The sequence below is a fragment of the Rhinocladiella mackenziei genome (assembly GCF_000835555.1).
Source record: "Rhinocladiella mackenziei CBS 650.93 unplaced genomic scaffold supercont1.5, whole genome shotgun sequence".
NCBI lineage: Eukaryota > Fungi > Ascomycota > Eurotiomycetes > Chaetothyriales > Herpotrichiellaceae > Rhinocladiella > Rhinocladiella mackenziei.
The window spans coordinates 2764979-2787829 of record NW_013550600.1 but is presented as its reverse complement, the minus strand read 5'-3'; the positions used below and the strand labels follow the sequence as shown (position 1 = coordinate 2787829).

Below are 22851 nucleotides of genomic sequence, written 5' to 3'. Positions count from 1 at the left end.
AGCCGGCACGAAACAAACTTCAGAAACATCACAACCCCATCGACCGAAGTGAAGGGCGTGGACCAAACATACGTGATATGTACATCTGCTCCACCATGCAATCTATATACGGAGGCCCAGTCCAACCTGCTGGCGCAATCCCAATCCCACAAACTCTCTTGGGATCTCGATTAGACGTCACACATGCACCCAATTCTTGCGCCCCATACTCCGAATAGCAGATGGTTCGAGCCCTACAGACTGCAGCTGAGTATATAAGACAATTTCCCAAATTACTGATCCAATCAAGACACTATCAGCGACCTTCTACAGGCCTGACACTCAAATCTCCATTTTCCATATCGACAGACTTCACTGTCTAGCCCAAAATGGCCAACGACCACATCCTTACCCTGTCCTGCCCGGATAAACCAGGAATCATCCACGCGGTAACGAGAATCTTCGCCCAGAACAGCCTCAACATCCTCGACCTGCAACAATTCAGTGACCGAACCTCAGAAAAGTTTTTCATGCGAGTCCACTTTGGGCCAGCGGACGACACGGAATTTTTAACACCATCCTTCAACGAATTGGCCAATGAGATCAAGATGGATTACGAAGTACGGCCCGTTATGCAGAAGCCCAGGGTGTTGATCATGGTATCCAAGATCGGACACTGTCTCAACGACCTCCTGTTCCGACAGAAGACAGGCCAACTAAGCATCGACGTACCCCTGATCGTTTCTAACCATCCAGACTTCGAGCCTCTGGCGCAGAGCTACGGCATTCAATTTCACCATCTACCTGTGACCAAGGATACCAAGGCCGAGCAGGAACAACGAATCCTCGAACTCATCAAGGAAAATAACATTGAACTGGTCGTCCTGGCACGGTATATGCAGGTGCTGTCACCGACACTGTGCGAGGCCATGTCGGGCAAAATCATCAACATCCATCACAGCTTCTTGCCCTCCTTCAAAGGTGCCAAGCCCTACCACCAAGCTTACGACCGAGGGGTCAAAATCATCGGCGCCACTGCACACTTTGTAACGGCAGATCTTGATGAGGGCCCCATCATCGAGCAGCGTGTCGCTCGAGTCGACCACAGCATGGCGCCCAAAGAACTTGTCGATGAGGGCAGCAATGTTGAGAGCCAAGTCCTCGCCGCTGCGGTGAAGTGGTGGTCCGAGAAGAGGGTGTTTTTGAATGGTCATAAGACCGTTGTTTTCAGCTAAAGCTTTTGTCCTGAGCAAAAAAAGTATGTGCTGTTATACGTTTCTACAGTTTGATTCTATGGGCGGAATAAATATGATAGACCACGTCAATATTAAGTCATTCCCTCAGCAGTTAGAAACTGGTCGAAAGCAGTTGGTTTTCACGGACACGTAGCGAGACAGAGGCACACAGAGAAAGGAAGCAATTAGAGCTTCGTGTGTGGTTGCTCAATGATCCTGACGCCGACATCCTCCCTGCATGACAGGCGCTCAAGTGCCAAACCGTTCATCGCCTTTACACTAGTCAGAGGCAGAAATATCGAAGAAGTTGATCAGGAATGGAAAAAGGGAAAGGAAAGCAGATTTCATAATTAATTATATGCTGAAGGTCACGGTATCTGACACCAAACCCCTCACATAACATGCATGCAGGTATATACACGCGTCTCATCCCAGTCATACCGAGTCAAAATGCCACCACATCTGTCGGACGCAGGGGTGAATCCCCGTATCCCGTTTTGAAAGGTTATCAGATCGTCAATAACGGGCACAATCATTATGTCACGGCCCCATTATAACTCATCCTTAACTCCATCCTTTGTATCCTTCGCTGTCCGCACTAAATCTTTGGCCATCAATGCCAAAATATCCACTAGCAAATCACTGGCCGCAACGCTCGTGACCTCTGCAGCCGTGTCGTAGGGCGGAGAGACCTCAACGACATCTGCACCGACGAGTCTGATGCCTTCAAGACCTTTGATGAATCGCTTGACTTCGCGGGTCGTCCATCCGCCGCTCTCGGGTGTGCCAGTTGCGGGCGCGATAGAAGGATCCAACACATCGATATCGATGGACAGGTAGACGGGGGTATCCTTGACGGTATTCGTGACGCGTTCGATGATGCCATGGATGCCGATGTCGGGTTCGTCGATTTCGTGCGCTTCAATCAGCGTGAAGCCGACCACGTCGCGATCGACCACGTAGTCTTCGGGGCTGAAGAGTTTGGTGCGCAATCCGCCGTGGACTGAGGTTCCCTTGGCAATACACCCCTCGCGCGCGGCGTGCCAGAAAAACGTGCCGTGAGTGATGGAGCTCTGCTCGGACACAATGCCTGTGTATCCCGCATACGGGTCCCAGGTATCGAGGTGCGAGTCTAGATGGATCACGCTAATGGGGCCATAGACCTGTTTCAAGCTGCGTAGGATTGGGAGGACGATGCTGTGGTCGCCTCCGAGGCTGAGAATTCGGGGATGCCGCCAGTTTGCCCCGACTGCGGTCGTGGTGTTGTGGAATAGGACTTGTCGATACCCCTGTTCCATCTGGCGAAAGGCATGTGCCGCATCGAATGGCGTAATGGGAATATCTCCACAATCGACGATCCTGAGGCCACCTTCCGTGAGTGGGTCCAGGCCCCAGACCGTATTGTAGCTACGGCCTTTCTTCTCACGCGAGCTGGCGGCACGGATTCCTCGAGGTCCAAATCGTGCGCCCGGCCGGTATGAGGTTGAGGTGTCGTAGGGAAAGCCGACGACGGCGATGTCCAAGGGAGAGTCGTGTGAGGCTGAGAAACACCGTTCCCAAGGAAGATGGGCAAAGGTGACAGGTTGGGAGAAGGGGAGATCTTTATCCAGGTCTTCGAGAGGAAAATCGTAATTAGGACCGATAGGGGTGGAAGACAGGGACGGCTGATGTGCATGGCAAGAGATAGGTGACTGGGGGTAGAGGAGAGCGACAAGGGCGAGGGAAAGTCTTCGTGCCAGAGCCATGCTGTGTACCAGATCCTCGATATCTAGGTGCTGGATGCCGATTATCTGATTCTTGTTGTTTGATGGTCCAGCACCTTTGTCGAGGCTACCACATGAGCTGCAGCACAACGAAGGCACCTTCCTCCACCCATGTTCGTCGACCCCTAGTGGTATATATACCTTCAAAACCGGCCGAAATCATTTGCTGGCTGAAAATCCTGGCCATTCGTGTGATCACAGCAACTTCTGTCCCAACCAAGGATTCCCGATTCTAGACGGACAAGTCCATTCAAGAGCTGGGTGTGCGTTCCACGGGGAAAAAGCTGCCATCTCCGTATCTCCACACGAACTGTGGCGGATCTAGACTCGAGCCATTCGCTGCAAGCCAAGTTCTGGCGAGAGGGAGCAGCCGGAGAGTGGTGACCCCAGCATTCTCGGCATCACGCATGACTTAGCTTGTAGATTGCTGCATTAATGGTTTGGTGGATAACTCCGATATAAAGAGGCTGAGGGCGAGTAAACAATCAACCCACCAATCCACAAGCCTTTTTGCGACCTCGTTCAGAATCGGGCAGAAAATATCGTGGGTAGTATGAGGACCAGAGTCCTGATGGGAAGTATTTTCAGGGTATCATAAGCTTATTTTTGCATCAACATCATGGCGTGGCCTCGTGCCGCCTAAGCCCCCGTCCACATCCACGGCCTCGATCGTATATATATGTATATTCTGGTCGGCTTTTGTTCCACCATCCAGTGCCCATTACACAAGTCTCACGACTCGACCAAGAATGCGATCAGGACGGTCGTGGTCGCTCGCTGAGCGGTAGATGATATTCTCCCATGATCGTCCGTTCCATCGGTATTCCTACACACGGATGGCCAGACAATCCGCCAGAACAGCCTGAAGACCTGCTTTATCTTGGGGTCTGGCACCCTCCCAGCCGCAGTTGTCAGTGTTGTCAACGTCCATGTGATCCTCTTTCGGGTCGACATGTCCGTTGCTGGTAACTTGTTCTTGTCTAGACTGCCATTCCTCATAGTCAAATCCGGCCGAGGCCGTGCTCACTGTCATTCCAATAAATGGCATTCCATTCCAGGGCGACGGTCCAACTTGGGTTGTAAGTTGGAGGTCGGTCATCCCGATAGGTCGTCGCGCATACGCTTCCTGAGCTTCACAGGGTAACAGGTCGTCGTCCCGAGTTCTCTGAAGTTTGCCGATCTTGATCTCGGCTTCCTCCCGAGCGATTCTCTTCTTGTATGACGATGTTAAAACCCCACCTCCTGCGTTGTGCTCGTAACGCGGTCCGTTCGATCGGGTCCGATTGAAGACTTCACTAAGAACTCCCTTTAGGAAAATCTCGGCAGATGTTCCTACCAGCTCGGCGCACTGCATCGAGCAGCCCGAGGCTATGGATTCTTCGTAGCATATGGGAACTATCCGAGCATGAATGGCCGGTGGCTCGGGAAACTCGAGGGTTTCGGAGAACAATGGCTGTAGATATCTCTTTCTGATTTCCAAGTCCCAGTTTGTCTTTGTCAATCCCCCTGCACTTCCACTCGCGGTTTCTGGCGCTTTGATTCGACCAGCCTGGTAGTACTCTTCATAGATATTTTTCCGTGTTGCTGCCTCCTCATCCGCCTTGTCATTTGCAACATTCTTAAGTCGTCGTCTGTCTCGAGGAGGGAGCGCCATAACCTCGGCCTTGAGACGTTGTTCTCCTGCATCGCTCGTGACGGCCGGCTTCGAAGATGCCGCCAACGCTGATTTGTCTGTTGTCGCACTCACCCATGCGGCGAGGCCGGGCTCGGGAGCATCTTTGCCTGTATTGCATAGAATCGCGAGGATCAGGGAGTTGTGTGCATGTTCTGTTTGCGGAGAGGCGTAGATAAAGACATCGCAAAGGTCACCGAACTCTCTTGCACTCAGTTCTCCTATTATATATGGGTTAGATTGCCAACTCTGACCGGGACTATCTCGGTGGGAGATTGTATATAGCCCGGCTCACCCCGAATAAACCGTGTCAATCCATCGTAATAAGTTTCCCAGTTATGCCCGATCAAAGATTTTAATTCAGTGTACAGAGGTTCAAGGTCGATCCGAGGATAACTTTGCGTCGCTTTGGCCTGTTTGGTCGCAGACGCCGGAGGGGCTTTCGTCGTAGAAGTGAGAGTATCAGATCGTGCGAGCGCTGCTGGATTAAAGGTTTCGTCGAAGGTTGCCATTGTGGACTCGTCGAAGGCGCATTGGCAGCGCAACACAGAGAGACGTGCTGGTCATTCAGCTAAATAAAGACTGGTGTTTGTTTCGATGATGCATATTATCGTGAATGATCTAAAACATGAAAAATGGTCGGGGTGTCGAGGTACATGCACTGAAGTGGTCCAAGCTGAATGAAAGTTGGATCGTGGAATGCGGATGCTCGTCTGGGTATGACCGAAATTCACCGTGAACCATCCATCAAGCCCTGAACTGCAAGCCTCGCTTGTCTCTGTTTTACTCGATCCCACCATTCAACTACTTCAGCTCTGCACTCAGCTGTCCAAGGATGCTTCCTCGTGCCTCGTGATGGTGGGAGTCTGGCGTGTCTCCCCATGTTGAGTCATGACGCCGTGTTTCTCGTAAGATCTATCCATCATCTAAGCTATCTTGATCCTCCACTTCTTCACCGTGGCATCTGCTCCAGTGCTATAAACAGTATCCCCTAGCCAGACAATGCCATTGACCCCTTCCTTGTGCGCATTTGTCTCCTTGACTCGCTTTCCAGGTTCTTTCAAACTCCAAGCAAAAATGTTGGTATCTAAGCTGCCAGATACGGCTCCTGTGCCTTCTGGGTTCCATGCAATGCATGTGATTTTGCCTGTATGGGCGCTCCATCGATCGGTCACCAGTTCCAGGGAAGCCGTCTCCGTGACGAGTCCCGTCACCCCTGTCCTAATCTTGTAGACATAGATCTTGCCCGCTGCAGTTCCAACCGCCACCATAGAACCATCCTGAGAGAAAGATATTGCGGTCAATGGGGTTGCTGATACCCGTTCAACAACTCCAGTTTGCTTGGGTGCTTTCCCTGGGACCACTGAAAATAGTCGAAGGCTTGAGTCCTGAGAACCAATCGCCACGGTGCCGGCGGTCGAAGCCAGAGACGTTGGGGTCGATTTCAATGGCAGTTCACCATCCTCTTCTCCGTCCTTGTAGACAATAACACTTTCGAGCTGTGCAACGACGACTAGAGAATCCGAGGTGCAAGTCAACGCCTTTGGTTGCGACGACAGCTGAGTTGGCTTCCCAGTAAACGTCCGAGCCCCAACATCAACGGTTCTCAGAGAGTCATCCCAGCCGACCGAGTAAATCCGAGGATGTTGGCCCGAAAGTGTCGCGGCGAGGCCTGAAATAATGTTGGTGTGGCCATCACCCTCAATCGTCTCTGCGTCACCACTGGCTGCGTCCCAAGAACAGAGACGGCCCTCGTAGCTCCCAGTCCAGAGTGTCGAGCTTTCAGACTCGCCTGAGGAAGTCATGGCCGTGATGTTCTTCTGATGGCCCGAAAGGATCTTTGTTGGCTTACTCGAGCCGGTGTACAAGTAGTTCAGATCTCCGCTCAGCGAAAGAGAAATAAGCAATCCGTCCGACCTGCCTGCAGGCCAAACGACACCAACCTGTTGGTCTGAAACATTGACAGCATCACCGAACGACCAGGTGTGCGTGACTTTTCCAGCTTCGACATCCCACGTTTTCACCGTACGATCGGCAGAGCAGGTAACAAAGTGCTTGGAATCTTGAGACCAAGAGACACCAAAGATGCTGCCCTTGTGGCCTTCTACATTGTCCACAATCTCAGACTTGACGTCTCCGGTCTTGCCGTCATAGACGTAGACCTTCTTGTCGCCTCCGACGCTCAAGAGATGGTTTCCATCTGGCGAGAAGGCAACTCCATACACGAAGTTGGTGTGCTTCCCCCGGCCAGGAATACCGTTGAACTTGAAGGGTGCTCCATGATAGAAGACCAAGTTCTTGTCGTCACCTGCGGTCGCAGCTCGTAGTGGCCGTTGTTGTCGTATGCTGACCGCATTGACCTGCGCAGAATGTCCACTGATTTCTCCCACTGTGTTTCCTGAATCTGCTGTTATGCAATGCCCAAACCGTTGTTTTCCGTCTCCCACAGCGATGATGCGTTGACTGTCCCCATCCCACGCAATGTCATTGATTCGGCCTGATATGATTGCATATTCACCTTTCGTAGTTCCCGATCCATTGGGTGAACAGTCCCAAACCCGCACAATACCTGAAGCGTCACCGGAGGCGCAGTAGAAGCCAGATGGCGCGAACTTCGCGACTGTCGTGGCAGCTGTGTGTTGGGTATATTGGGTGGATATGGCGGGGTGGTCAATAGACCGGAGGAAGATGGATTTATTAGAGGCGTAAGCTATTCTTTCACCTTTGGCGTCAGTAGATAGAGGGGTCGGCTGCCCTCTCGTGGTGCTGGGGAGAGCGGCATAAATGCCACCTTGACGTGGTTAGCATTGGTCTCCTGTCGGTTCATAGTACCAACCAGCTGTGATGGACATGTTTCTTCACGCACAAACGATCAAGGAGAGAGGAATGGAAAAATGGTTAGATCTCTGCCTAAAAGTGATCAGAATCCGGGATGCCTGAATGCCCGACGCGTGAGACGAGGCTGCAATAAATTTCTTATTCGGGGGACGACATAGGTTTACCGCCCCGAAATGATGAACCATCGATACTTTCATCTATTTGCTCAACAAACCACTATTTGGCGCGTTATACAGAACAAGGCCAATCATCATTGGTACTTCCGGGTATCGAAAATCGTACGTCGCGCCCGTGTTTGTACCATAATTTTACCAAACGGGACTCACCATGATCAAATTGATCATAAGCTGACGCTCGTGAAAGCACTTTCGCCTTCTCATCTCTGTTAACTGTGTGCATCCATTCGGCAATCCCGACTTATTGCCGGTCCTTCAAACCCTTGGCTCCTTTCTCGGTCCTGGCTGCTGAATTGTCGGTCCTGAGCAATTCAGGTGTAACCAGCGGAGAGATACATAGATGTATCCGTGGCACCCCAGTAGCAGCAGCAGCAGCAGCAGCAGGAGACTCCTCCACATCCATACCATTTTGATTCGCCAATCCCGCTCAATCCTATCATGAGTATACCCGACCCGTATTCACTCTCCTTCCCTCAGTCGCTACCTTGATAAATTCTGGATGCTTGTGGACGCTAGGCATGAGGCCCAAAGCGATTGCTCTTCGGATGGCTTTAGCGATCTTTCGTTGATTCACGGGTCGCAGGCCAGTGGAATCGGAATGTCGAATTCGACCCATCTCCGTCATATATTCGGACATGACGGAGAAATTCTATGCAAATTCAGCGAGAGAAGACAGCCAAAGATATGAGTACACTGACCTTGTACAAACTCAAAGGATTGATGGACAGGGCGTCGAAAGCATCAGTCGTGGGTCGGGTTCTTTTCCTCCATTTGCGGGCTTCTGCACCCGTCAAGTCATGGGGTGCATAGACATCGCCAGCTTTCCAATTTCGCGTCAATAACCTCGAAAGGGCAATGTTTTCTTGTTCTATTTCTTCCTCTCGTCTAATGTGTGATAGGGACGTCGATGCTGTTCGATTAATTGTAGCTAGATTCATGTTAAGATAAGGACCTGTCTTGGGGGTATGAGTACAGACTGGTGGGAAGAGAAGGCGTTTTTAATTGTTTGGCTGTGCGCAGCCACTGGAGCCCCGAGTTGGAACTCACCCGTGCCGGCATGGTTAAAGAAGAAATCACGAAATTTTTGTTGAATGAGACTGATTCGGAACATTCAATGAAGCTGTTTGCGGGTGTGCAGAAATTACGTCGCAGCACTCCACTACAGTCACAGTAGACGGCGAAACATTGCTATTTAAAACGTCGTCCCGTTATTACATACCATCACGATGGATAGAGAGTCTTCCTCCTCGACACTGAACCTCCCAACCAGGATTGAAGGCACATGCTCAGATGGTCGCAAACGAATGAAACTTTCTCATCCTCTGCTTCACTCCAAGGACACCTCTCTCACACCGTTCCCAGACCGTTCCCAGTGGACATCTTGGTCCCAAATAGCTTGAAATACTCTTCAAGAATTGTCTGAGCAACTCCAGGAGCAGGGCTTCCCGTCTCCAGTTCTGAACTAGGCCGGAATGTTTGTCTGATGTCGGCAGGATAGAGCAGCACTTTGGCAAGCTTGCCACCCTCATAGCGACAACTAGTCAGAATGGCTTCCAAGTTTTCTGGCCTTGATAACCACGCCTGTCGAGACTCGTTAGCTTCTCCATCAACCATAATGGGACCTGTCAATAGAGCTGGTGCTCGCCCCCGCTTCGTTATCACGCCACGAATGGAAGATTTGTTCGTGGAAAGCGAAGTTGGACAGACTATAGCAGATATGTGTGCCTTTGCAAATTTCTATGCTCTTGAGTTTGTGGTCGCCACGGGCAAAAAAAAAATCTGCGCCACTACCAATGACCTCGTGTGCGCATTTGATCTGAAAATCAGCTGGGAAGGGATCGAAAGAGTACTCTTGGAAGGAGAAGCAATTTTGGCGCTAGTGGATGAAATCAGAGAACTGCTTTTCCCGTTCTAACTTTGCATAGGATGCTCGCGGAGGCCCTGATGGCTCATTTCGTGAGTGAGTTTGCTCGGGCCCGGTGTCACTTTTGAAGCGAACTCCGAAGGCTTCATGGGTTTCTCCGTTGCTCCCAACTCCAGCGATGGCCCGCAACTGAGCCATCTGGGAGCTGGTGACTTAGTGATACACGGTATGGCCAAGGGTGTCATTCTTGGTTGGGATTGCGCCGTTCGAATTCAGATGATGCCCGAAACGTTTCTTTATAGATTCCGCATCCTCATCGACGGCACCGGCTTTATCAGCGAGTTTGAAGATCCGATCAAATGCTAGGGTCTTTCCTGCTAGCTCATTTTTCTGGTAGGTCGATTGGGGTGCCGACTACATTGCATGGAGCGATGATAGACTTTCGCATGGCCCGTGACTTCTCAAGCTATTGTGGAGTAACGATCACCTGTTCTCCCCTGGAGAGCCTAAATACTTGGGAAATAACCATTGACTTCTGCACAGGCTCCACGGGATCCGACTGTTCCTTTGGGGTTCGCTCGGAATCTCGCAAGTCTCGCCCCTGTGAGATTATAATCGGTGCCGACATACTCAATCCTAACTCGACGTAATTGCTCTAAGGTCTGCATCAAGCCAGCGTCACCACTATCTTATATGTGATTGTGTGCCTTGGACACCCTGTCAATGCCCATATTTGCCCAAACACCGGGGCAACAGTTTCCATTTGAGGGATCAGACCACGGAAGACCAGTCGATCTACAACTGTGTTTTCATTGTTGGCCACGGTTATATCACCATTTTTCGTTGCTCCGGCTCAAGACCAACCAGTTCCAGACCGCAAGTGAGAGGATGGCCACTAGTCATGTACTCTCGCCTCGATGCTCATGTGTGCCAGTTATTCCTGTAATGAATGTGGCTGCTATCCCTCACAATGCCGGCCCATCATGAAAATTGCAGTTTCCAGAAAGGCCTACAACATTGCAGGCTCTCTGGACGTGCTAGCCTCGTCTGCTTTGGCATTTTTGTCAACTCCATCTTCTAACTGTTTGTCAATTGGGCCAATGCGATTCCTCGAGCGGACAGGTTTGGAACGGCCAGACTGAGTATGTCAAGAGAATGTGAATCGAATGCTCTGTCTCTCTAGCAACTGGTCATGCCAGGTTGCTGATATGTATACACGTTTGGTTGACCCCTTTTCTTCTCCTATTCCCACCCCTATATTCCAAAAAGGGGCACTGGCTACTTGTTCAATCCATATTGACGCGAATCAAGACTTTTGCTACGTTGTCCACATCCTCCCAGCCAATTTGATGATTTGGCTTGGAGGATGTGTGATTCTGTTTGCGACACTCTCCCGCTGTGCGCCCACCGCCAAAAATACCGCAACCGTGCTTTCCCTTCGAATCATCTTCGGCTTCGCGTCTACATTTCTTTTACATATTAGCCTGAGGTATAAGAAAAATGGGTAAGCAACTAGTAGCGGGAACAATTTTTATATACATCTTTGTCCTCGACAGGAATTGGTTCAGGGGTTGACCAACATCCAGTTATACTCTGTCCAGCAGCCACGATAGCAGGAGACTTCGGCGGACTGATTGCGTATGCTATACCCTCGATGGTGCAAGGGGTTCCAAGGAGTTGTCAGCGTAGCCGTAGGAATTACCGCTAGGGTCTTCATGCCCCCGTCTCCAGACCAAAAATAAAAACAAAAAGCATTGCATCTTTTCACAAGAGGAGATTGAGCTGGCTCTCACCGGACTGAAAAAGTTAGTTTGTCTTAAGCGTTGGCATGTTGGAACGTGCTAGTTGTTGAACAGCATACGATGTCGAAGGAGCCGGTTTGAAGTATCGATTGCATTCAAGGATGTAGAGCTTTATCTCTTTTGCGCGCATGAACGCGGGTGTCTTAATCGGATCGGCTTCCATAAGTGCCTCTTCTTTCCACATTCATCAAAGAGTTTGACCCGCTCCTCAGATCCTGATCTGCAATGTCCCTGAGTGATGTATTCCACTGACACACCCCAGCTTCAGCGACTTACCTGTCCGACAAGAGCTCCTGTTCCCAAGAAAAGAAAGGAACAGAAAACCAAAAACAACTTGACAAGTCGATACATATGGATGAGACCCAAGAAACACCTCATCTCGCAACGAATCCGCCATCTACCTGCATCATACCCCCAGTCATCCAACTAGCTGCATCACTTGCAAGGACCAGTACCGCTTTTGCGACATCCTCCGGCGTCCCCAGATGTGGCCAGGGGCTCTGGTCATGCAGCAATTTGTTTGTATCTGCCTGTTCCAAGAAGGGGCGAACCATAGCCGTGGCGAGGAATCCCGGGCACACGGCGTTGACGTGGATTTTATGCTTTGCAAAATCCACGGCAACTTGTCTCGTGAGATTGACAACCGCACCTTTACTAGCGCAATATGAAGCTATACACCCAGATCAGTCTTTTGGTCCATCACAGATACGATCCCAGTGGCCATTGATGAGAGAAGAATATGGGAAAGATGCTTACGTTCGAGTGCCAGACCAACTTGTCCGCCTATCGACGCAATGTTGACAATCCAGCCTCGCTCTCCCGATGGCAAAGGATCCTGCTTCATCATTTGAGTGATGGCGTATTTCATTCCGAGATAGACACCCCTGGCATTCACAGCCTGCGGAGAACGGAGAGGTATCAGTGAGACAACAGATTCAAAGGCCCTAAAGGATGCAAATTCTCACCATGGTTTTATCATAGTTTTCAACAGGCTCGTCCATAATATTCGCCAATCCCATGAAAATCCCAGCATTGTTGACCATTCTACACCCCCATGGACGATCAGTGTTACAGCCATAAACTCGCAAAGTCGGATGTTCATCCACAATGTAAATAATGTGCCGGAACTTACATATCAAGTCTCCCATAAGTCTGGACGGCCAAGCCAACCAGGCCTTTGACGTCGTCTACAGAGCTTGCGTCTGCCTTTTGGAATATGGCTTTTCCCTTCTGTTGAACGATCAATTCGTGAGTCGGGACCTGGGATTTCTCATATCCTCCTGCACGAAGCTCGGGGCTCAGATCGCTACAGACGAGGTATGCTCCTTCAGAAGCCAGTGCAAGGGCAATTGCTCTGCCGTTTCCGGACGATGAGCCGGTCACGATGGCGACTCGACCGGAAATGCTGGAAAGATCGTATGTTAGATTACCACTGGCACAGTGATCACTGGAAATTGACATTTGGAGGACGTACTTCAGCAAATTAGACATTCTCACTATTGCTGAGATCTGGTGAAAGTCTTTCGAATAGTCTCCGGGGGTATGTGTGTATATGGCAGACAAAGAGAAAGAAATCTATGGCATGTAGTGCCAACAGGCTTTGAAGAATCGAAAAGCGTATTGGTCTAGAATATAAACCTCGAACTCTGCCCATACCTTAGGCTCGCCATGTGAATTTCCTCCTATGGGAATTGATCTTTCCAACGCATCAAGCACAGATATCTTGTAGGCTGTGGGGTAAATGTGTGATTCTCCAAAAACAAGAGAGACAGTCCCTCATGTGTCTAAATATCACTGGTCCATCCCATGGTAGTCGATGGCCTTGCACCGGAGTCCATGTCTCCGCTTTCCAATCAAATTCCAGACTGGAGCCGCCATATGCGGTTCCGCGCAACTAGCATGCGTGACGATGATCTTTGCCATTTAGCGCTTTCATAAGTTCCTTTCGTCCTACGGGGGAAGTGCAGGTCGTCTTTTTGAGGTCAGCAAAAGTGGCCTCGTTGGTCTCGGATTGGGAAGACCGTATTCCAGAGGCTATTGATGGTGGTGGTTGGGTCTTGTATTGCGCACGCTATCTAAGCGATCAAGTCCCACTTGCCCGTATGAAATCGAGAGCAAAGAGGATGTCTCCTGACTTGTCTGCCCGTCGTCTCAGAAGCCCTGGAAACTAAATTTTAGCAAACCCTACCCATGTTCTCACTTTTATTCAGCTGCAAAATCGAACGTATCTCAACTCTGGCGAGACCCGCCTCAATGGGATAATCCTTCCGGTAAGTCAGGACTCTGATGTGGTCAGGTGAATGCAGCCTTGTGACAGACTGCCCCGTCTTGACACCTGTACGTTTTCATCAGTTTTACGAAGCATAGGGGGTTGTATCTGTCCTGGGCGTGACAAAAAAACTGCATGTGACTCTCCACCATCTCTCTCATTCGTTCACTGTCGTCTGGTAGCTGGCAGAGTTGGCCAATCACATGGACAAGAATGAGGCTGTTCAGCCAGGATAATTACAGCGGCATTTCGTTGATCTCATGTTTCAGATACGCCATTACGACTGCAGAATGCGGCTCCTCATTTCTCGAGTATAGACAATTGTAGATGTTTGAAAAAACAGAGCAAGTCCTGCTCTTGCTTTAGTATCTCCGTCCTTCCTGATCGATTTTCCAGCTATAGCCTTCTCAAAATACAGTAACCCATCAATCCCTTAGCTTATGCACCTCATTTATCAACGTTCGTTTACCCTAGAGATGTCAGGAAACATGAAAGAGCCAACAACGAGCAGCTCTCAGAAAACCTTGACCGAAGCATTCGTTCCTCTCCACACCAGCAATATAATCTCAGAGTCCTAGTGAACAGTTATTTCCGCCATGGATGTCACAACCTCTTGATCCTGTGTCCAGTGACTTATCAGCTATGGCATGCATCAATTTATGTGCTAAGGTGCTGCACCGGATTGGGCTTTCTCCGTCGCTTATCGCTCGTGGCCATCCTCAACCATTATTAATGTCTATTTGAAGCCGCTCAAGCTACTTCCACTACGGGCCAGGGATCCGTCATCTTTGCCGGCAGAAGCACACCAAATCCTTTTTTCTTTCTTTTTTCTTCAATCGATCCCTTGACCTGAAGAGTCTGGTTGTCAGTTTCCCAAGCCAAAAAGTGCCGCTGATGCTCAGATATCTACAGATGTGGCCATAGAGAGCTTTCTTTCCCAGGATGTGGATACTACTGCATGGGTCATCACAACAAGGTCGACCATGATTCTGCCACCCACCGTGATTGCAGCCCACGCACCAGTATCACATTGGACTCAGTCTGGGATACCAGCCGAGAGATTACTGTTACTCGGTTATGGAGAGGCGATCCTGGAACGACATTGTTAAAGAGTCCGGAGAATACCAGAACGATCTCAGGCGCTACCTCAGGCACGACACTGGGCACGACGTTAGACCCAATCCGGGACACCAATCGAGAATTTGTCAGTTCTCAACAGTGGGGCAGATTACGCTAGATCGCAACAACGTCCGGATTTGGAGAGATGAAAAAGCGAGACCTGAACGGGAAATAGTGCTGTGCGGGATACTGTAGTAACATCAAACCAGGCCAAATGACGAAAGGAGAGGTGTCAATCTTGCGACTGCAAAGCGCTACGTGACGGACTCACCTAGCTAGAAACTGGGTTTGCTTGACAAGAATGTCTTGTGAAGGGTGGAGATGTACAGGATATTGGCGGGTTGTATCGGCAGAGGGTTGTTTAACCGATGAGAGCAACGAACCAGCTCCAGCCTGTCGAACTAGGGAATAAGACAAACGGACCTCGTGTCTCAGTCCCAGGATGTCCCTACAAGTAAACGTGAGATACGGTTGAATTTGGTTAGTTGTCACAGTTCCATGCAGGTTGCTGGAAAGGAACTCCAATATGGTGAGCCTGAAGATGAAAGTGTGCGGGAGCAATTCGTACAGAGATGGGACTAAAGCAGTACTCTTCTGCTTCTCGACTTCAAGCAACTCATGTGAATGAGAGCTGTAAATAGACCTACATGGAACAAATGTGTTATTGCCCAATGGATTCATTCCAGACGCAGACTGTAGAGACGCACCAGAGGCGAAGGCTGTCAGTGAAAAGGGGGAAGGATTTGGAAAAAGCAATTCGGCCAAGGCCGTCCCGAGATTCAGGTGATCTCACGTGATCCCATGTTCGCACTCCGCAGTCAATGCAGTCACCATCAATTGCCCCGTTGCTATTTCGTCCACGACTTTTTGTATGCATGCAGCTATCACGCCACTATTTTCGACTCTCAGTTTTCCTAGGATTATCATGATTCTCCTCACTCTACCGGGCCGTTGAGGTTATTCTCACGATCTTCATATACCATTCACCATGAAATCCTCCAACCTGACTCGAAGCGTTTTCCGCTCAATCCTTGCCAACCGACCATACGGTGTTCAAGAATGTCAAAGACGGGCTGGTAGAAGAGCTGGACCTCACATTCTTGCCCCCACGTATAATGTATATCAAATACGTGGTCTCTTTGGTTTGAACTTTGGAGGTGCACACCAAAGCTTTCATGGCGCAAAAGCTACCTCTACCAATATCGAACTTGCTCTGAGCAAGTTGGTTGATCTTGTCCGGGCGAAACGGATCAACTCTCGATCACCGCCTAACGATCAGATCGTTGGCGCACTTAGATTTCTCTTCGCTTCCAGGATCGAATCTCCACGACGTCTGACGAGGAATGAAGTCTTTCTCGTGACTGAAGCCTTCAAACATCTGCAAGAGCGTGGGCATGTCTTGTCTGGCGACGAAAGAACATCCTTGTCGGAGGAAGATCTTGACAATGTGTTATTGGCTTTGGCGTCCTCAACGGGGAGGGATAGATTCCGAACCGATGCTCGAATACTGGCAACCCTCGTTTTCGAGGCACTCAAGAAACGAACGGGACAAGTTGAATCACTTGATCCGCCCTTAGAGCATGGCCAGCATCCACCACGAGGCTCCTTGCTGGTCACATATATTACCGTACTTTCCAAGACAGGCTCTGCCCATCAGGCTCTGGAACTCTTGCGGAAGTCTTCAATGAGTTCCGACCGAGACAGTCTTCCCATGTGGGTTGCTGCTTTGAAAGGCCTAGCACGCGAGGGACGAATGCAAGAATTCTGGAAGGTTCTCCAAGAGACACAGGACGCCGTCGGGCCCCTTGATGCCATCTCACAGGAAACATTGACTACATATTTTGCGGGGCATGACGAAATCAATGTCTTGAAAAAGATCTTTGATATGCCTTTGGAAGAGGGGCAGGTGCCAACGACTACTTCTCTGGTCAAAGCAGTGGATTGTGCCATGAATAATGGACAATTGAAGTGGGCTTCACACTTGGTCAAAATGATGCAACACAGAACCGATTCAGCAGATTTGGCAGGGACTTTGCTCTTGTGGGATGTTGTTCATGGCGCCGACGTCCATCAAATTCGCCAAAAAATCCGAAAGTTGGCGGAATCGGGCATGATTGACGCACTTACAATGAAAACCGTGAATCGACCGATCGAGTATTTCTACTCCCAGAACAAACCGGACGATGCCGCGGAATATGTTCACTTGGCGGAAATTCTGGGTCTGAGACCCGATGCCAAAACTTTGTCTCTTCAGCTAGACTATGAGCTGAAACAAGGAGATCGCGTTGCAGCCGCTCAAACATTCGATCTACTCATTCGAGAGGACATTCCGATCGATCGGTCCGACGTTCCAGTTCTGAACCGATACATCGCCGCGCTGTCTTTTTCTGCCGATCCCGAATATGGACGGCTCCTGCAAGTGGTTGACCATGTACTTGAGAGCGGCGCGGAGCTCGAAGCCGAAGCCATGGCCGGGCTATGCCATGTATTCCTTCAGAAAGATGAACTTGAAGAAGCAACGGGCCTCCTTCGACACCGAGTCGACTCCTATCCGATGGACGACCGAGCACGAATTGCTGCCGTGTTCTGCCAATTCATCGTGGATCCGTCGATCAAAGATCTGCGGGCCTTCAGCGCCTACGAGCTGTTCCGCCATGCCTTCCCCGAAACCAGCGTGGAAGACCGGCTTCCACTAATGCAATCTTTCTTCGATCGTGGTCGTTCGGACCTTGCATGCCTTATTTTCGGTCATATGCGGCAGCAAGAAGACCCCGACGCGCGCCCGACATCCGAAGCCTACGCACGATGTTTTGAAGGAATCGCAAAGTGTAGAGATGTTGACGGCCTCCAGATGGTGTATAATATGCTGAAACTTGATTTGGCAGTGGAACAAACCACACGAATCCATAACGGCCTGATGGCCGCATACACCGAGTGCCATCAGCCTTTCGTCGCCATCATCGATCACTTCTGGAAAATCATGGAGTCACGTGAAGGACCTACATTGAGCTCCTTTGCACTGGCACTGCGCGCGTGCGAGAAATGGGTACCCCAAGGTGGATATGAGGCCAGGCACATCATGGCATTGATGCAAAGCTTCAACTTGGTCATCACCAAGGAGATCTATGACTGCTATATCGGCGCGTTGGCAGGACAATCCGAGTTTGAGAATGTAGTGGAACTGATTGAGGAAATGGAAAAGGATATCGGTGAACCACCAGATGCTGTGACCATTGGGACATTTTATAATGCGATCCCCTGGCAATATCGCAAAGATGAGGTCGAGAAGTGGGCCAACAAGGCGTATCCGGAATTATGGGCCGAGTTGGAATCCTATGGGGATGAGATTGATGAAGAGTGGGAGGTCAGATATTTCAAGATCGACAGGTCGGTCGATATGGATGATGAACTCTTGTTTGGTGCTGGCGAGTATCATCCTGTCATTGCCAAGGAAAGGCTGGCTGCGTTGGAAACGCCGGCGTAAGAAATCAAACACTACTAGACCGTACATTTAGATTGAGGAAAGGAATTTAATGATCATCATGTCTCATTCGATCCTGAACAAGTCTCACTGCATGTAAGACATGACCAAAGCAACTTTAACTTCATACTGATCATTGTCCGCATTATACCTGCTGGTCATCCCGTCTCTCCTGGCATCATGAGTATTCGTTCCCACTGGATTTTTGTGTTGGTTGTTTCTGTTTGAACCGATCGAATCGTCCTCGGCTGACAGAAATGATATGGTACTCCTGCCGGGCGGACATATATATACCGGCTCCGACAGTAGGCCGGCCAGCCGGCGAAACCCGGCGAAAGCATCCAAAACGCTGATGTTGTCCAGCCGCGACTAAAACCTGCTGTGAGATGTGAAAATCACCTGGACCAGACCTCGTATGCTGAGCTCTACCTCGACCACTCAGACGTAAATGGTAGAATGAGGGAGCAGGTAAGCTAAGTTGAAGAATGATGCGTCGATGCATAGTTCAAGTGGTGGAGGGAGAGGGAGTCACGACAGCCAATAGTGCTCAAGGAAAGTCAGAACATTTTTCAAATTCCATCGTACTTTTCTCTCCTTGCATTGTGAACCGTACGGTTAGCCCACTGATGGCCCTTGCCATAAACAGGCGACTGGACTAGGTTCCCCTCAACTTTGTAGCTTGGGCTGCATTCAGCCTCACCGTGAATGCGGCGTCAGTGTTACAGAAATAGCGGGAATTCGAAGAGACCTTCTGCATCTAGTCTCCTTCAGCTTCGAGTTCCAGCCAGCCACAAAATACAGAATATATGGCGGGTTGTTTTTGGCCTTTTGCTCCACTCATTCTCCACGGAAAGCCGGTGGAAACGGCCTCAAATGGGTTGACTGTTGCAAGAGCAGGTGTCTACTATGACTTCCATATGTTCGAGTCTGATCTCAATCCTCGCCCGGATGTCTCGCACGGCCTCATTCAGCGCCCTGTGCCGATTAGAACTGTTGATTCTTGCACAGCTCAGGCTGTTCAGACCGTGCCTATGTGTATGCATATCTGCCCGACCCAATAGAAGCGACAGCCTTAGCACAGTGCGGCGTCCCGTGGCATTCTTAACCACTCATGATAGAGCCAGGCCGACACTTCTTTTCAGAGCCAAGACTGACAAGACAGTCAATGATATGAAATAGAAAGTGCTTTTTGTGTTTCTGTAGCGACCTCCTGTTTCTGTTACGAGAGATATCTGAAAACTAGTCCAAACAGAGTGGAACGATCGAGACCCTGCAAAGTACCTATGGTTGAACGAACATTTTGCTTCCGAATGAGGGTGAAGCTCAGGCAAGGACGAGCAGGAGACGAACAGGTATTCCCCCCTCCCCCCCAGGAGTAATCCCCTCATTTGAACGAGATATTTATACGAGGTTGAAAAGTCTTCAAATTGGTCGTCCGCTGCAAACCCAGAAGCCCGAGTCATTCTTTCTTCTTTGGAAATACATTTCTTTTCAGAGCAAAGGCCATGGCTTCAGAAGACAACAACGAGTTGGGTGCCAGTGCTCTGGCCGCATCAAGCATCCAGGACAATTGGCGATACTGCATGAAATGTTCTTGCCTCCACTATTGCGGACAAGCAAAATGTCCTGCCGGAGGCGTCCATAATCATTCCAGCAGTGGAGATTACAGCTTGGTCTCTAGCGGTAACCATGGTCAGGACGACTGGAGGTGGTGCAAGAAATGTCAAGTCCTCTCGTACACTGGTGGAGGATCAAATGGGCCCTGTTCCGGAGGCGGGCATCATGACACTTCCGGAAGCAGCAACTACCGCCTCACGCACAATGATAGCTCTGCTCCCGGTCAAATCAATTGGCGTTGGTGCCACAAATGTCAAGGACTCGCCTATGCGGGCGGAAATCCAGGGCGCTGCCAGGCTGGTGGCCAGCACGACCACAATGGCAGTGGCCACTATACTCTGTCCCTTGATGGAAATCCTCACGGCGGCCAAGATCAATGGCGCTGGTGTTCCAAATGCCAGATGCTGGCTTATGATGGCTACAACTCATGTGCCGGTGGCGGAGCCCATATCAGCAACCCCAGTGGCTCATACAGCTTGGCCATGAATGATTCGAGTGCCAGTGGTCAACGCGACTGGAGGTTCTGCAACAAATGCCGTATCCTCTGCTATGGGGGAAGTCCAAGCCATGGACCGTGTGCTAAAGGAGGAATGCATGATCATTCCAGCAGCGGGAATTACACGCTTCTGCACAATGCCGGGAATCCAGGGCCTGACTATCAATATCCATGGCGTTGGTGTCATAAATGTCAAGCTCTTTGGTGGGGTGGTGATGCAGGCAAACATCCTAGATGCCCTCAAGCTCCGGGTGGTGAGCATTCAGATCAATCATCTGGAGTGTATGCCATACGCCATCATCCATAAGTGGGAGAATAAGAGAAAGAGAAGAGGGTAGGTCCACTGACTGGCAGCTATCAGGGATTGTATCAAGATGGGACTCTCGTTTATCTCTCGTTGATGGTGGCATGTGTTGCTTGGGACATTCTTTTAGCCTGGTATTAGGTATGAACACCTAGTCATTCATTTACCATGGATTGATATTTGAGCATGGAATATTGTATCGACGTCGATCATTCAGGAAACAGTAACCCGAAGTCGAGCCGATATCGATAAGCCTGAGCGAGTTCCGGAACCTCCACCCCCGTCGCACATCCCCGCTTGAGGAGAAAAAGCGCTGTCAGACAGAATATTCTCCGAACTAAACTACTCCTATTTGCTGTCAGACTACTTTGTTTGTTCAGATGATCACGAGGACCGAGTGACATACGGATCGTAGTTTATTCCTCAGCCTTTTACCGCAATTCGCATTCCCCATCCGAGCAACAGTTCATCATTCCACCACCATCTCCTCCTCATCATCTCTTCGTCGCTGCGAAGCCTTCTTCCGCTTCTTTCACTTTTCGTGGCTGGCCCACTGCATCCTCACCCAATACCCCTCTCTAACCCCCCAGACAATTGACGCCAGGGTATTCACGTCATTTACAACTCTCCGCTTCTGAACATCCGCGATTCCGGCTCCGCTGTCAGACACATTATGAACTACGCGGATTCCGTGACTTGCTGACCCCCAGTATCATATCCTCCTTTGCATACCCATCATCGATACCGAGGAACCATCCATTCCGCTCTCACATCGAGAATGTCCTTCCTTCGCAAGTCCTCCGATCCTCATACGTTTCCTGCTGTTTTCCCTACGTACTTGATTCCGTCGGTTCCTTTCCGTCGCCGGTGTCGTCAGTCAAGCAATGGCTCAATTGAATCTGCCACCTTGAACGTACCTGCTCCGTCGCCCTCTTCCAACCCATTTACCAGACCGTTGACGCCAACCCCGATTCCTGCTTCTTCTGCTTCCTCCGTCGTTGTTCCTCCCGATGGCAAGTTCCTCAACGGTCATAGCTCACACATTCAATGTGCAAAATGCTCGACAGATTTGTGCTTTACGTCGCAAATCATCAGCAAAGGTTTCACAGGCCGACATGGTCGTGCTTATCTTGTTCAAGGTACTACCAGCCACATCAACACCACCACTCCGGCCCTCCCCAACACGTACCAGAACAAATCCATCCCGCGAAACCTGGTGACTGGTCAGCATATCGTTAGTGACATCAGCTGTGCCATCTGTGGGAGCATTCTGGGCTGGAAATACGTGGAAGCCAGCGAGGAAAGCCAGAAGTACAAAGTTGGAAAATTCATTCTCGAAACCAAAAGGATCCGAATCGGGGTATCCTGGGAAAATGAAGAGGGTGAAGACGACGGTACGCCACCGTATGATGAGGTTCTGCCTTTACCGCCTCGAGAACTCAGGAAATTCGCGGACGGCCCTGTCGGTCCGGACGTCGACCTGGAATTCGACTCACAGGATGAAGACGAATGTGAAGATTTGTTCGCGGGAGTGTGGAGTCCCCAACTCGCAGCAAAGAGAAGACAGAGGAAGCGAGAGAGATTCGGAAGACGACCTGTTGGTAGCCTGACAAGTTTTGGCGCTGCCAGCAGTGCAGACACTTTGTCATGACGAACGATGCCAAGTCCGATTCCGACATTGATATCCAACGACTCAGAAAAACTGCCTCCTTGATCATATCATCCCGATGACTTCGGATCAGCCTTTCAATTTCCCGTAGTCGATGTCAATTCCAGTTTTCCCCATCACATAACTGGCGCCGATTCCAGATACCCATCGACGCAAACAGGAGGCTCAGATTGTCGAATTTAATTATTCCTGCATTTCTATGGGACATGAACACACTAACAATGAATGATACCCCAAATCATACCGCGGTCGTTCGGGCGCTTTTGGATAACATATATATTGCTTGTCGATTTCGGTCTTGATACGTGGGTACGGCCCTGGAGGAGATAATGTAATCAAACGGGAGAACGACGTGCTCTAGGATACCAGAGTGTGGACGTAGTCTCTCGCCGTTGGTTTGAGGAAGAAGCTGAGGATCATCCCAGCTTTCCAATTAACCAATGGCATCATATATCTTACACCTATCTACTTTACCCAGGCTCAGTTAGAACTGAACATGATATTTGTTTGATCTCCGAAATTTTTCTTCTACATCAATTCATCTGAGCACATTGGGTTGAAGTAGAT

At 50.0% G+C, this 22851-nt stretch overlaps 8 protein-coding genes across 8 annotated transcripts; 4 read left to right on the top strand and 4 right to left on the bottom strand.

Moving 5' to 3' along the window:
- Positions 1 to 368: 368 nt before the first annotated feature.
- On the top strand, positions 369 to 1214 carry Z518_07494 (formyltetrahydrofolate deformylase; the record flags this gene model as incomplete). Its single annotated transcript, XM_013415623.1, has 1 exon — positions 369 to 1214. The coding sequence occupies one exon, from the start codon at positions 369 to 371 to the stop codon at positions 1212 to 1214; it is 846 nt and encodes a 281-aa protein (XP_013271077.1).
- Positions 1215 to 1765: 551 nt separating this feature from the next.
- Positions 1766 to 2959, bottom strand: Z518_07493 (agmatinase; the record flags this gene model as incomplete). The annotated part of the gene is made up of 1 exon (XM_013415622.1): positions 1766 to 2959. The coding sequence occupies one exon, from the start codon at positions 2957 to 2959 to the stop codon at positions 1766 to 1768; it is 1194 nt and encodes a 397-aa protein (XP_013271076.1).
- An 844-nt stretch (positions 2960 to 3803) lies between these two features.
- Positions 3804 to 5161, bottom strand: Z518_07492 (uncharacterized protein; the record flags this gene model as incomplete). The annotated part of the gene is made up of 2 exons (XM_013415621.1): positions 3804 to 4870; positions 4945 to 5161. 2 exons carry the CDS (start codon positions 5159 to 5161, stop codon positions 3804 to 3806), a joined length of 1284 nt encoding a protein of 427 aa, XP_013271075.1.
- A 414-nt stretch (positions 5162 to 5575) lies between these two features.
- Z518_07491 (ribosomal protein S18) lies at positions 5576 to 8601 on the bottom strand (the record flags this gene model as incomplete). Its single annotated transcript, XM_013415620.1, has 3 exons — positions 5576 to 7440; positions 8117 to 8312; positions 8362 to 8601. 3 exons carry the CDS (start codon positions 8599 to 8601, stop codon positions 5576 to 5578), a joined length of 2301 nt encoding a protein of 766 aa, XP_013271074.1.
- Positions 8602 to 11703: 3102 nt separating this feature from the next.
- Positions 11704 to 12790, bottom strand: Z518_07490 (uncharacterized protein; the record flags this gene model as incomplete). Its single annotated transcript, XM_013415619.1, has 4 exons — positions 11704 to 11978; positions 12086 to 12227; positions 12295 to 12373; positions 12462 to 12790. The coding sequence occupies 4 exons, from the start codon at positions 12788 to 12790 to the stop codon at positions 11704 to 11706; spliced, it is 825 nt and encodes a 274-aa protein (XP_013271073.1).
- A 2915-nt stretch (positions 12791 to 15705) lies between these two features.
- Z518_07489 (uncharacterized protein) lies at positions 15706 to 18201 on the top strand (the record flags this gene model as incomplete). The annotated part of the gene is made up of 1 exon (XM_013415618.1): positions 15706 to 18201. One exon carries the CDS (start codon positions 15706 to 15708, stop codon positions 18199 to 18201), a length of 2496 nt encoding a protein of 831 aa, XP_013271072.1.
- A 1502-nt stretch (positions 18202 to 19703) lies between these two features.
- On the top strand, positions 19704 to 20618 carry Z518_07488 (uncharacterized protein; the record flags this gene model as incomplete). The annotated part of the gene is made up of 1 exon (XM_013415617.1): positions 19704 to 20618. One exon carries the CDS (start codon positions 19704 to 19706, stop codon positions 20616 to 20618), a length of 915 nt encoding a protein of 304 aa, XP_013271071.1.
- Positions 20619 to 21393: 775 nt separating this feature from the next.
- Positions 21394 to 22266, top strand: Z518_07487 (uncharacterized protein; the record flags this gene model as incomplete). Its single annotated transcript, XM_013415616.1, has 1 exon — positions 21394 to 22266. One exon carries the CDS (start codon positions 21394 to 21396, stop codon positions 22264 to 22266), a length of 873 nt encoding a protein of 290 aa, XP_013271070.1.
- Between the last annotated feature and the right edge of the window lie 585 nt (positions 22267 to 22851).